We start from the raw sequence: 13,806 nt of genomic DNA, 5'->3' as shown, positions 1-13,806 counted from the left end.
ATTGATTTTGAGAGGAACAATATCACAAAAATCACATGCACAAACATTGATCACTACAGTTTTCAGATAAGTTTGTACTGAAAGAGCAGAAATATCACAGCCACAAACAACTAATTTGGACAGCAAGCACTGGACTAAATTTGGACAGCAAGAATAACTAACTTTGGACAGCATTTCCTTTGTTTTTTGGACATCCACAAACTGATATTGACAGGAAAGATGGCACAAATCAGGTTAAGCACAAATATCACATCCACAAACAGAAGGTCTTATCATCATTGAACGACACGATTACAAACTTGCAATGACAATTCCAAGTCCATGTCAATTGACAAGTTAAACATAGCACAGATGAGAGGTTCATCTCCAAGCTAGCAGTGACAATTCATAGTTAATGACTTGAAAGGTTTCAACATAACAGAAATGCAAAAGTAGCCTTCACATGAGAAAGATCACTTTGACATTCATCTCCAAAATAGCAAGATCAACATCCACATGATGAATGTCTACAAGTAAAATAAGCAACATTCACATAAATAATATTTGGTATCGTATGACAAGTGAAACATGTAGGAAGAATAGTTACCAATCGTTGATCTCCTCCACCACAGTGGGTAACTTGATGTTCTCAACATCATCCTCTTCATTCTCATCCCTCGGCTACAAGTGTGGAAGTTAGACAAATGCTCACATCACATACAACAAGACCAAAAAAGAAATAAAGCAAAGGTAAGGAAAAGATGGTAGACATACCACCAGATTCAAGTCAACATGAGCACCCTTGATATAACTTGCACCACAAACTAATGCCTCCACCATAACCGGTTTTAACGAACTCCTATAGTCATCTAATACGACACAAGTTGACAAACTAGAGTGAGGATGAGAAGTTGACAAGTTTATATCCAAAGTTCAGTAGTATGAGTTGACATACCTAAAATCCTTCCGGTCGTGCTGAAGGTAGATTCCGAAGACACGGAGGTAGCCGGGATAGTAATGAACCTCTTGGCTATCTTGGCCAACATTGGGTACCTTGGAGCATTCTCTTTCCACCAACCAAGAAGATCAAGAGCCTGGTCGCGAGGGGCAACCGCATCCTCTAAGTAGTTCCTCAACTCACTCTTTGATATTCTTGTTGAACGGGACGATAAGAAGGCCTCGTACCCAGCTTGAACCGGGATACTAGGAATGTTTGTAGAGGAAGATGAGCTTTCTCCATTTCCAGCTCGCTTATTTTGAGCAACACATTTGTCATACAAGGCTGCCAACTCTTTCTCCACAGATTTGATCTCAGTCCTAAACCTCGCACTTCCTTCTCCATATAGTTCTCCAAAGGCCCACTCTATGTAACCCATCTTGTACCTAGGATCAAAGATGATAGCATTGGAGTGAATTAGAAAGCATATGAGTAAAAAAACAGCAACCACGGGAGTAAAAACAGCAAGCATGTGTACCTAGGATCAAAGATGGTTGCGATCACCATGGCATTGTTCTTTTCTTCCCAATATTTGTCAAACTTCTCCAACATTGCTTCACCCATTTCCTTGTAGTGGTCACTTTCACTAGCCATTGCATGTTTGATTGCAAGCTTGACACCAACAATGTATGGGTAGAAGATGTTCGAAGTGGGATATAAGCTTCCTGAAAATGCTTTTGTCACCTCAGCCAAACTCTCAAGTAATGGAGAGATAAGGTCATACATGTCCCACTCTGCGTTTGTCGGCGCCCAAGCATAGTTGGCATTTGAACCAGCATGAGAGGTCAAGGCTTCCTTATATCCACGGGCAGTGCTAATCATCTTAAAGGTTGAACTCCACCTTGTTTTACAATCCAAGTGTAAATGATTACCAACTTTGACACCCAAGCTTTTGCAAGTGGCAACAAAAGCATGGAGACGAGAAGGTGACCTCTTGAAGTACTTGACTGTCTCTCTCAAGTTGTTTATCAAATTATCTAAGATCGCTGTCCCATCTTGCACGACCAAGTTGAGGATGTGTGCACAACAACGGATATGAAAATATTGGCCTTCGAAGTCCTTACCTACAAAAGAGCTTCTATATGAGCAAAAATAGCAAGCATATGAGCAAAAACAGCAAGCATATGAGCAAAAACAGCAAGCATATTCAGCAAGGATAGAATCATACCTCTCCGGAACAAGAACTTGGCCTTCAAAGCATCAACCGCACCATCATTGTTTGAAGCGTTGTCAAGTGTGACGGACATAATTTTGGTCTCAATATTCCATTCTAGCACAACCGCATAGAGAGCATCCGCAATGACATTTCCAGAGTGAGGAGGATCCAACTCTATGAAAGCAAGCACACGGGTTTGTAAGTTCCAATTCCCATCTATATAGTGTGCAACCACACACATGTAAGATAAGGTTTGGTTGCTTGTCCACAAATCTGTAGTTAGACATATGGAGCTCACACCCTTTAGGAGAGATTTCAGCACCTCTTTTTCGTTCTTGTAAACCCTCATGCACTCGGCTCGTATTGCCTTCCTTCCAATGGGTTTATAGTTTGGATTCATGCACTTCATAAGAATGTTGAACCACTCATGTTCAACCATTCTAAATGAATACTCATGCACACATATCATCTTAGCAATAAGCTCCTTGACGATTCCTTGGTTGTACTCAATAGAGGGGTGCATTGTTGCAGCACTTGTTGGATCATTGATTTTGCGCAGTTCAAGAGTTGTTTGGATGGCCTTCCTAGCGATCTTGTTCCTTAAACCTTCACATTTTAAAATATGCCTTCCAATAGTTGAGGTGCTGCCACCTTGCGTATACGCATACCTCTTTTTGGGACAATAATTACAAACAGCCTTCAACACAATCTCTCCCGGATGCTCCGTCGATGGCTCTTTGACCTTGTGAAAATGGGCCCAAACATCCGATGACATCCTAACAGGAGCATTGGCTCTTCGCCTCTTGTTCTTTTTCCTTTCTCTTGCCTCCTCCTCACTAGATACAACATGCACAAGTGATTCCTCGGACATAGTGTCACCTTCTAGTTCATCAGCTGATTCCTTATACCCTTCTGATGTATCATCATCCGACATATCAGCACTCGGTTGTGGTGGGACTATAAACAGATTTTGCTCCTCATATTCCTCATCGTCCTTGTCCTTGTCCTTGTCCTCATCCTCATCCATGTCCACGTCCTCGTCCTCCTCCTCCTCCTCGTCCTCATCCTCCTTCTCCTCGTCATCTACCACCTAACACACATGAGCACACAAATAAGCATCAAGCATCACCTATATGGTTATATGGAAATATGGCTACATCAAGCATCAAGTAAAGCAATCTTACAATAGTAGAGGCAGCGGCTTCCGCGGCACGCACGCCGGCACCGGTGCGGTCGGGGAGACGCCTCGGAGGTGGATGGTGTTTTTTTAACCTACAAATCAACTCTCCCGTTGGGGCATTGGGAAAGTCTTTAGCCTTCCTAATCTGCACCTTAGGCTTCCTCTTCTTCCTCGGAACCGGCGGAGGCAGCGCCGAATCTTGCCTAATTAGGTAATTCACGCTTTTCTCCTTTGCCTTCGCCTTCGCATTCTCCTTACCAGCACCCTTTCCCTTCTCATTCCCCTTCTCCTTCACCATTATCTACAAAAAACAGCACATAATATCTGCAGTCAGTACATTAATCAAGCGCAAAAAATTCATCTTCTTCTTTTTGTAGCATAGAAAATCATCTAGTACTAGTGCAAATAAACATAATTATCTCCTGACCATTATCTATAAAAAACAGCACATAATCCCCCTCTCATTCCCCTTCTCCTTCACCATTATCTCCTGACCAAATCATCTACTACTAGTGCAAATAAACATAATTTATCTCCTGCCATTATCTACAAAAAAACAGCACAAAATCCCCCTCTCATTCCCCTTCTCCTTCACCATTATCTCCTGACCAAATCATCTACTACTAGTGCAAATAAACACAACTATCTCCTGACCATTATGTACAAATAAAACAGCACATAATCCCCCTTCTCCTTCACCATTATCTCCTCACCAAATCAAAGACTTGCCAGCAAGATTGTTCAGCTCACTAAACTACAACATCTACTCTGTGACGTAGATTAGAGGAAGATACCAATCGGGATTGGGGCTTGGGAGTATGAAAAACTTAAGAACAGAGATCTCAGGAGGCTACCTTTTCCTCTTCGTGGCGCTCGGTGAGGAACCAGGGAAGGACGGACCGACGGCGTGCTGGCCTTGCTGCCTCCCCGACGTACACGTGCTCCTCCAGCTCGGACTCGGACCAGATGGCGCCGTCGGTGAAGGGAGAGCCGCGGGCAACGGCGCCGTCGCCTGGGTTAGGGTTAGGGATAGAGGAACAGAGGAGGAGGCGCTGGAGGGGGCAGAACGCAGAAGGAATCGAGCCAGGGCGGAATGGAACGAGGGGAGGGGGTCGCTCGGCTCGGGGTGGGCCTCGATGGCTTGATCTGTACACTTGATGGGCCTTGCCGCCTGCGGTCCGCTCGGTCAGCCCGGATAAAGACCGGACCGGACCGAAAAAATTCGGTCTCCTTTTCTGGGCTCGGACCGGCTAGTTTTCCTGTCGGGCCTGGACCGTACGGGCCGGTCCTAAACGGGCCACGAGCAGGCCGGAAAGCCCGCTCGTGCCGTCCAGGCTGAGCCACGAGGCAGGAGGGTGTGCCCAGGGGGGTAGGCGCGCCCCCACCCTCGTGGGCCCCTCGTAGCTCCACTGACGTACTTCTTTCGCCTATATATACTCTTATACCCTAGAAACATCAGGGGGAGCCAGGAAACCACTTTTCCACCGCCGCAACCTTCTGTACCCATGAGATCCCATCTTGGGCCTTTTCTGGTGATCTGCCAAAGGGGGGATCGATCATGGAGGGCTTCTACATCAACAACATTGCCTCTCCGATCAAGCATGAGTAGTTTACCATAGACCTTCGGGTCAATAGTTATTAGCTAGATGGCTTCTTCTCTCTCTTTGATTCTCAATACAAAGTTCTCCTCGATGTTCTTGGAGATCTATTCGATGTAATACTCTTTTATGATGTGTTTGCCGAGATCCGATGAATTTTGGATTTATAAACAAGATTATCTATGAATATTATTTGGTTCTTCTCTGAATTCTTATATGCATGATTTGATATCTTTGCAAGTCTCCTTGAATTATCGGTTTAGTTTGGCCTACTAGATTGATCTTTCTTGCAATGGGAGAAGTACTTAGCTTTGGGTTCAATCTTGCGGTGTCCTTTCCCAGTGATAGTAGGGGCAGCAAGGCACGTATTGTATTGTTGCCATCAAGGATAAAAAGATGGGGTTTATATCATATCGCTTGAGTTTATCCCTCTACATCATGTCATCTTGCTTAATGCGTTACTCCGTTCTTATAAACTTAATACTCTAGATGCATGCTGGATAGCGGTCGATGTGTGGAGTAATAGTAGTAGATGCAGAATCGTCTCGGTCTACTTGACACGGACGTGATGCCTATATTTATGATCATTGCCTTAGATATATTCATAACTATGCGCTTCTCTATCAATTGCTCGGCAGTAATTTGTTCACCCACCGTAATACATGCTATCTTGAGAGAAGCCACTAGTGAAACCTGTGGACCCTAGGTCTCTTTCCTATTATATTACATCTCTTTTATTTACATCGCATATCATTTACTATTTTGGAATCTTTACTTTCCAATCTATACAACAAAAATACCAAAAATATTTACTTTACTATCTCTATTAGATCTCACTTTTGGGAGTGACCATGAAGGGATTGACAACCCCTTTATCACATTGGTTGCAAGGTTCTTGATTGTTTGTGCATGTACGAGGTAACTTGTACGTTGTCTCCTACTGGATTGACACCTTGGTTCTCAAAACTGAGGGAAATACTTACGCTACTTTGCTGCATCACCCTTTCCTCTTCAAGAGAAAACCAACGCATGCTCAAGAGGTAGCGAGAAGTATTTCTGGCGCTGTTGCCGGGGAGATCTACGCTAAGTCAAGACATACAAAGTACCCATCATAAACTCTTCTCCCTCGCATTACATTATTTTCCATTCGCCTCTCGTTCCTCTCCCCCACTTCTAAAATGATTTTCGAAAACCTTTGCCTTTTCTTCGCCCCTTTTCCGTTCGTCTCTTTTCGCTTGCTTCTTGTGTGCTTATGTGTTGGATTGATCGTTTGTCACGATGGCTCAAGATAATACTAAATTGTGTTACTTTTCCAATACCAACAACAATGATTTTATTAGCACTCCTATTGCTCCTACTACCAATGCTGAATCTTGTGAAATTAATACCGCTTTGTTGAATCTTGTTATGAAAGATCAATTTGCTGGCCTTCCTAGTGAAGATGCCGCTACCCATCTAAACAACTTTGTTGATTTGTGTGATATGCAAAAGAAGAAAGATGTGGATAATGATATTGTTAACTTGAAGCTATTTCTGTTTTCGCTTAGAGATCGTGCTAAAACATGGTTCTCTTCTTTGCCTAAAAATAGTATTGATTCATGGAATAAGTGCAAAGATGCTTTTATCTCTATGTATTTTCCTCCCGCAAAGATAATCTCTCTTAGGAACGATATTATGAATTTTAAGAAACTTTATCATGATCATGTTGCACAAGCTTGGGGAGAGGATGAAATTAATGATACGTAATTGCCCTACACATGGTTTGAATTTGTGGATGATTATACAAAAAATTTATGCCGGATTGAATTTTGCTTCTAGAAAACTTTTAGATTCAGCCGCGGGAGGCACTTTTATGGAAATCACTTTAGGAGAAGCCACTAAACTCCTAGACAATATTATGGTTAATTATTCTCAATGGAACACCGAAACATCCACTAGTAAAAAAGTTCATGCGATTGAAGAGATTAATGTTTTGAGTGGAAAGATGGATGAACTTATGAAATTGTTTGCTAATAAAATTGTTTCTTTTGATCCTAATGATATGCCTTTGTCCACTTTAATTGAGAATAATAATGAATCTATGGATGTGAATTTTGTTGGTCGGAACAATTTTGGTAACAACGCGTATAGAGGAAACTTTAATTCTAGGCCATTTCCTAGTAATTCCTCTAATAATTATGGTAATTCCTACAACAACTCTTATGGAAATTTTAATAAGATTCCCTCTGATTTTTAGACTAGTGTTAAAGAATTTATAAGTTCGCAAAAGAATTTCAATGCTTTGGTTGAAGAAAAATTGCTTAAAATTGATGAGTTGGCTAGGAACGTGGATAGAATTTCTCTTGATGTTGATTCTTTGAAACTTAGATCTATTCCACCTAAGCGTGACATCAATGAGTCTCTCAAAGCCATGAGAATTTCCATTGATGAGTGCAAAGAAAGAACCGCTAGGATGCGTGCTAAAAAAGATTGCTTTGTGAAAGCGTGTTCTTCTAGTTTTCATGATAATAATGATGAAGATCTAAAAGTGATTGATGAGACTCCTATTAAATCTTTGTTTTCCAATATGAATCTTGATAAAGATGGGACTGGAGATGAGTCAACTTTAGTGAAAAGGCATCCCAATGATTCGGAGTTTTTAGATCTTGATGCAAAAATTAATAAAAGTGGGATTGAAGAGGTCAAAACTTTACATAGCAACGAACTCACTATTTTTGATTTCAATGATAGATTGTATTTCCTTGTTGCAATCCATGTTAAATTCTCCTCATGCTTATAATCAAAATAAAGCTTTTACTAAACAAATCATTGATGCTTTAATGCAATCCTATGAAGAAAAGCTTGAACTAGAAGTTCCTATCCCTAGAAAACTTTATGATGAGTGGGAACCTACTATTAAAATTAAGATTAAAAATTATGAATGCTATGCTTTGTGTGATTTGGGTGGTAGTGTTTCCACGATTCCAAAAACCTTGTGTGATGTGCTAGGTTTCCGTGAATTTGATGATTGTTCTTTAAATTTGCATCTTGCAGATTCCACCATTAAGAAACCTATGGGAACGATTAATGATGTTGTTGTTGTTGCAAATAGGAATTATGTGCCCGTAGATTTCATTGTTCTTGATATAGATTGTAATCCTACATGTCCTATTATTCTCGGTAGACCTTTCCTTAGAACGATTGGTGCTATTATTGACATGAAAGAAGGAAATATTAGATTCCAATTTACGTTAAGGAAAGGATGGAACACTTTCGTAGGAAGAAAAATAAATTGCCTTATGAATCTATTATGAGAGCCACTTATGGATTGCAAACCAAAGATGACAATACCTAGATCTATTCTTGTTTTTATGCCTAGCTAGTTGCCTTAAAAGATCCGCGCTTGTTGGGAGGCAACCCAATTTTATTTTTATTCTTTGATTTTTGCTCCTGTTTAGTAATAAAAAATTCATCTAGCTTCTGTTTATATGTGGTTTTATATTTTAATTAGTGTTTGTGCCAAGTAGAACCTTTGGGAAGACTTGGGTGAAGTCTTTGCGATCTTGCTGTAAAAATAGAAACATTTGTGCTCACAAGATTAGCTGTCATTGTTTACTGGAGAGTGCTCTTAGGTTGATTCGTTTTGAAGATGATTAATAGACAAATTCCTCACGTCCACCAATTTATTTCAGAATTTTTGGAGTTACATAAGTATTCAAAAGTTACAGATTGCTACAGACTGTTCTGTTTTTGACAGATTCTGTTTTTCGTGTGTTGTTTGCTTATTTTGATGAATCTATGAGTAGTATCGGGGGGTATGAACCATAGAGAAGTTGGACACAGTAGGTTTAATACCAATATAAATAAAGAATGAGTTCATTACAGTACTTAAAGTGGTGGTTTATTTTCTTATACTAACGGAGCTCATGAGATTTTCTGTTGAAGTTTTGTGTTGTGAAGTTTTCAAGTTTTTGGGTAAAGATTTGATGGATTTTGGAATAAGCAGTGGCAAGAGCCTAAGCTTGGGGATTCCCAAGGCACCCCAAGGTAAAATTCAAGGACAACCAAAAGCCTAAGCTTGGGGATGCCCCGGAAGGCATCCCCTCTTTCGTCTTCGTCTATCGATAACTTTACTTGAGGCTATATTTGTATTCACCACATGATATGTGTTTTGCTTGGAGCGTCTTGTATGATTTGAGACTTTGCTTTTTAGTTGACCACAATCATCCTTGCTGTACACACCTTTTGGGAGAGACACGCATGAATCGGAATTTATTAGAATACTCTATGTGCTTCACTTATATCTTTTGAGCTAGATAATTTTGCTCTAGTGCTTCACTTATATCTTTTTAGAGCACAGTGGTGGTTTTATTTTATAGAAATTATTGATCTCTAATGCTTCACTTATATTATTTTGAGAGTATTTTAGAACATCATGGTAATTTTCTTTGGCTATAAAACTAGTCCTAATATGATGGGCATCCAAGATGGGTATAATAAACACGTTCATATAAAGTACCTTGAATACTATGAGAAGTTTGATGCTTGATGATTGTTTTGAGATATGAGGATGGTGATATTAGAGTCATGCTAGTAGAGTAATTGTGAATTTGAGAAATACTTGTGTTAAATTTTGTGATTCCCATAGCATGCACGTATGGTGAACCATTATGTGATGAAGTCGGAGCATGATTTATTTTTGATTGTCTTCCTTATGAGTGGCGGTCGAGGACGAGCGATGATCTTTTCCTACCAATCTATCCCCCTAGGAGCATGCGTGTAGTACTTCGTTTCGATAACTAATAGATTTTTGCAATAAGTATGTGAGTTATTTATGACTAATGTTGAGTCCATGGATTATACGCACTCTCACACTTCCACTGTTGCTAGCCTCTCTAGTACTGCGAAACTTTCGCCGGTACCATATACCCACCATTTACCTTCCTCTAAACAGCCACCATACCTACCTATTATGGCATTTCCATAGCCATTCCAAAATATGTTTCCATGCAACTTTCCACCATTCCGTTTATTATGACACGCTCCATCATTGTCATATTGCCTTGCATGATCATGTAGTTGACATCGTATTTGTGGCAAAGCCACCATTCATATTTTTTTCATACATGTCGCTCTTGATTCATTGCACATCCCGATACACCGCTGGAGGCATTCACATAGAGTCATATTTTTTTCTAAGTATCAAGTTGTAATTCTTGAGTTGTAAGTAAATAAAAGTGTGATGATCATCATTATTAGAGCATTGTCCCAGTGAGGAAAGGATGATGGAGACTATGATTCCCCCACAAGTCGGGATGAGACTCTGGACGAAAAAAAAGGAGTCCAAAAAAAGAGAGGGCCCAAAAAATGAGAGAAAAAGAGAGAAAGGGCAATGCTACTATCCTTTTTCCACACTTATGCTTCAAAGTAGCACCATGATCTTCATGATAGAGATAAAGGCCAAAAAGAGAAAAAAGGAAAAAAAAGAAGGCCAAAGAAAAAAAGGAGAAAAGAAAAAGAAAAAAAAGAATGAGAGAAAAAGAGAGAAGGGACAATGCTACTATCTCTTTTCCACACTTGTGCTTCAAAATAGCACCATGATCTTCATGATAGAGAGTCTCATATGTTGTCACTTTCATATACTAGTGGGAATTTTCATTATAGAACTTGGCTTGTATATTCCAATGATGGGCTTCCTCAAAATGCCCTAGGTCTTCGTGAGCAAACAAGTTGGATGCACACCCACTTAGCTTCTTTTGTTGATCTTTCATACACTTATAGCTCTAGTGCATCCGTTGCATGACAATCCCTACTCACTCACATTGATATCTATTGATGGGAATCCCCATAGCCCGTTGATACGCCTAGTTGATGTGAGACTATCTTCTCCTTTTAGTGTTCTCCACAACCACCATTCTATTCCACTTATAGTGCTATGTCCATGGCTCACTAATGACCCAAAAGTATAGGGGGTCTATTGTAGTCCTTTCGATAAGTAAGAGTGTCGAACCCAACGAGGAGCAGAAGGAAATGACAAGCGGTTTTCAGTAAGGTATTCTCCGCAAGCACTGAAATTGTAGGTAACAGATAGTTTTGTGATAATATAATTTGTAATGAGTAACAAGCAATGAAAGTAAATAAAGTGTAGCAAGGTGGCCCAATCCTTTTTGTAGCAAAGGACAAGCCTGGATGATTTCTTATAATGAGAAAAGCGCTCCCGAGGACACATGGGAAGTATCGTCAAGCCAGTTTTCATCACGCTCATATGATTCGCGTTCGGTACTTTGATAGTTTGATATGTGGGTGGACCAGTGCTTGGGTACTGCCCTTACTTGGACAAGCATCCCACTTATGATTAACCCCTATTGCAAGCATCCACAACTACAAAAGAAGTATTAAGGTAAACCTACCCATAGCATGAAACATATGGATCCAAATCAGTCCCTTACGAAGCAACGCATAAACTAGGGTTTAAGCTTCTGTCACTCTAGCAACCCATCATCTACTTATTACTTTGCAATGCCTTCCTCTAGGCCCAAATAATGGTGAAGTGTCATGTAGTCGACGTTCACATAACACCACTAGAGGAGAGACAACATACATGTCATCAAAATATCGAACAAATACCAAATTCACATGACTACTAATAGCAAGACTTCACCCATGTCCTCAGGAACAAACGTAACTACTCACAAAGCATATTCATGTTCATAATCAGAGGAGTATTAATATGCATTAAGGATCTGAACATATGATCTTCCACCGAATAAACTAACTAGCATCAACTACAAGGAGTAATCAACACTACTAGCAACCCACAGGTACCAATTTGTGGTTTTGATACAAGATTGGATACAAGAGATGAACTAGGGTTTGGATAGGAGTGCTACGTCTTGAGCTTGCGTTGGTTTTCCCCGAAGAGGAGAGGGTGATGCAGCAAGTGTAGCGTAAGTATTTCCCTCAGTTTTTGAGAACCAAGGTATCAATCCAGTAGGAGGCTCCACCAAAGTCCCACGCGCCTACAAAAACAAACTAAGAACTCGCAACCAACGCAATAAAGGGGTTGTCAATCCCTTCATGGCCACTTGCGAAAGTGAGATCTGATAGAGATAGTATGATAAGATAAATATGTTTTTGGTATTTTATAATATAGATGCAAAAAGTAAAGATGCAAATAAAAGTAGATTGAAAGCAAATATGATAAGAGATAGACCCGGGGGCCATAGGTTTCACTAGAGGCTTCTCTCGAGAGCATAAGTATTATGGTGGGTGAACAAATTACTATCGAGCAATTGATAGAAAAGCGAATAATTATGACGTTATCTAGGCATGATCATGTATATAGGCATCACGTCCATAACAAGTAGACCGACTCCTGCCTGCATCTACTACTATTAGTCCACACATCGACCGCTATCCAGCATGCATCTAGAGTATTAAGTTCATAAGAACAGAGCAACGCATTAAGCAAGATGACATGATGTAGAGGGATAAACTCATGCAATATGATATAAACCCCATCTTGTTATCCTCGATGGCAACAATACAATACGTGTCTTGCAACCCTTTCTGTCACTGGGTAAGAACACCGCAAGATTGAACCCAAAGCTAAGCACTTCTCCCATGGCAAGAAAGATCAATCTAGTAGGCCAAACCAAACCGATAATTCAAAGAGACTTGCAAAGATAACTTAATCATACATAAAAGAATTCAGAGAAGATTCAATTAATATCCATAGATAAATCTGATCATAAACTCACAATTCATCGGATCTCAACAAATACACCGCAAAAAGAGATTACATCAAATAGATCTCCACAAGAGAGGGGAAGAACATTGTATTGAGATCCAAAAAGAGAGAAGAAGCCATCTAGCTAATAACTATGGACCCGTAGGTCTGTGGTAAACTACTCACAACTCATAGGAGGGGCAAGGATGTTGATGTGGAGGCCCTCCGTGGTCGATTCCCCCTCCAGCAGAGTGCCGGCGAAGGCTCCAAGATGGGATATTGTGGATATAGAAGCTTACGGTGGTGGAAATTGTGTTTCGTGGTGCCCCTGGATGTTTTCGGGGTCCGTAGGTATATATAGGAGGAAGAGGTACGTCGGTGGACACCTGAGGGTCCCACGAGACAGGGGGCGCGCCCTACAGGGGGGGGGGGCGCCCTCCTATCTCGTGGAGGCTCCGGCTGTTTCTTGACTTGCACTCCAAGCTCTTTGGATCTTGTTCGTTCCAAAAATCATGCTCCCGAAGGTTTCATTCCGTTTGGACTCCATTTGATATTCCTTTTCTTTGAAATACTGAAATAGGCAAAAAAACAGCAATATGGGCTGGGCCTACGGTTAGTAGGTTAGTCCCAAAAATGATAATAATGTATAAAATAAAGCCCATAAACATCCAAAACAGGTAATATAATAGCATGGAACAATAAAAAATTATAGATACGTTGGAGACGTATCAAGCATCCCCAAGCTTAATTCCTACTCGTCCTCGAGTAGGTAAATGATAAAAAAGAGAATTTTTGATGTGGAATGCTACCTAGCATAATTATCAATGTAATTTTCTTTAATGTGGCATGAATGTTCAGATCCAAATAATACAAAATAAAAGTTTATATTGACATAAGAAATAGTAATACTTCAAGCATACTAAGCAAAGTAATCATGTCTTCTCAAAATAACATGGCCAAAGAAAGTTATCCCTACAAAATCATATAGTCTGGCTATGCTTCATATTCATCACACAAAGTATTTAATCATGCACAACCCCGATGACGAGCCAAGCAATTGTTTCATACTTTAATAATCTCAAACTCTTTCAACTTTCACGCAATACATGAGCGTGAGCCATGGACATAGCACTATATGTGGAATAGAACGGTGGTTGTGGAGAAAAAAAAGGAGAAGATGGTCTCACA

The 13,806-nt window shown here is 40.3% G+C and overlaps 1 protein-coding gene across 1 annotated transcript; it reads right to left on the bottom strand.

The window, feature by feature from the left end:
* Positions 1-358: 358 nt before the first annotated feature.
* LOC123135171 (zinc finger BED domain-containing protein RICESLEEPER 1-like) lies at positions 359-1,936 on the bottom strand. Its single transcript, XM_044554261.1, has 5 exons — positions 1,455-1,936; positions 935-1,362; positions 754-848; positions 587-660; positions 359-506 (listed from the first exon to the last, which is right to left on the bottom strand). Coding segments are annotated over exons 1-5 (942 nt in total). The 5' UTR covers positions 1,799-1,936; the 3' UTR covers positions 359-505.
* Between the last annotated feature and the right edge of the window lie 11,870 nt (positions 1,937-13,806).

This window comes from Triticum aestivum, chromosome 6B (assembly GCF_018294505.1).
Source record: "Triticum aestivum cultivar Chinese Spring chromosome 6B, IWGSC CS RefSeq v2.1, whole genome shotgun sequence".
In the NCBI taxonomy this organism is placed as follows: Eukaryota; Viridiplantae; Streptophyta; class Magnoliopsida; order Poales; family Poaceae; genus Triticum; species Triticum aestivum.
This window is presented reverse-complemented; position numbering and strand designations above follow the sequence as displayed.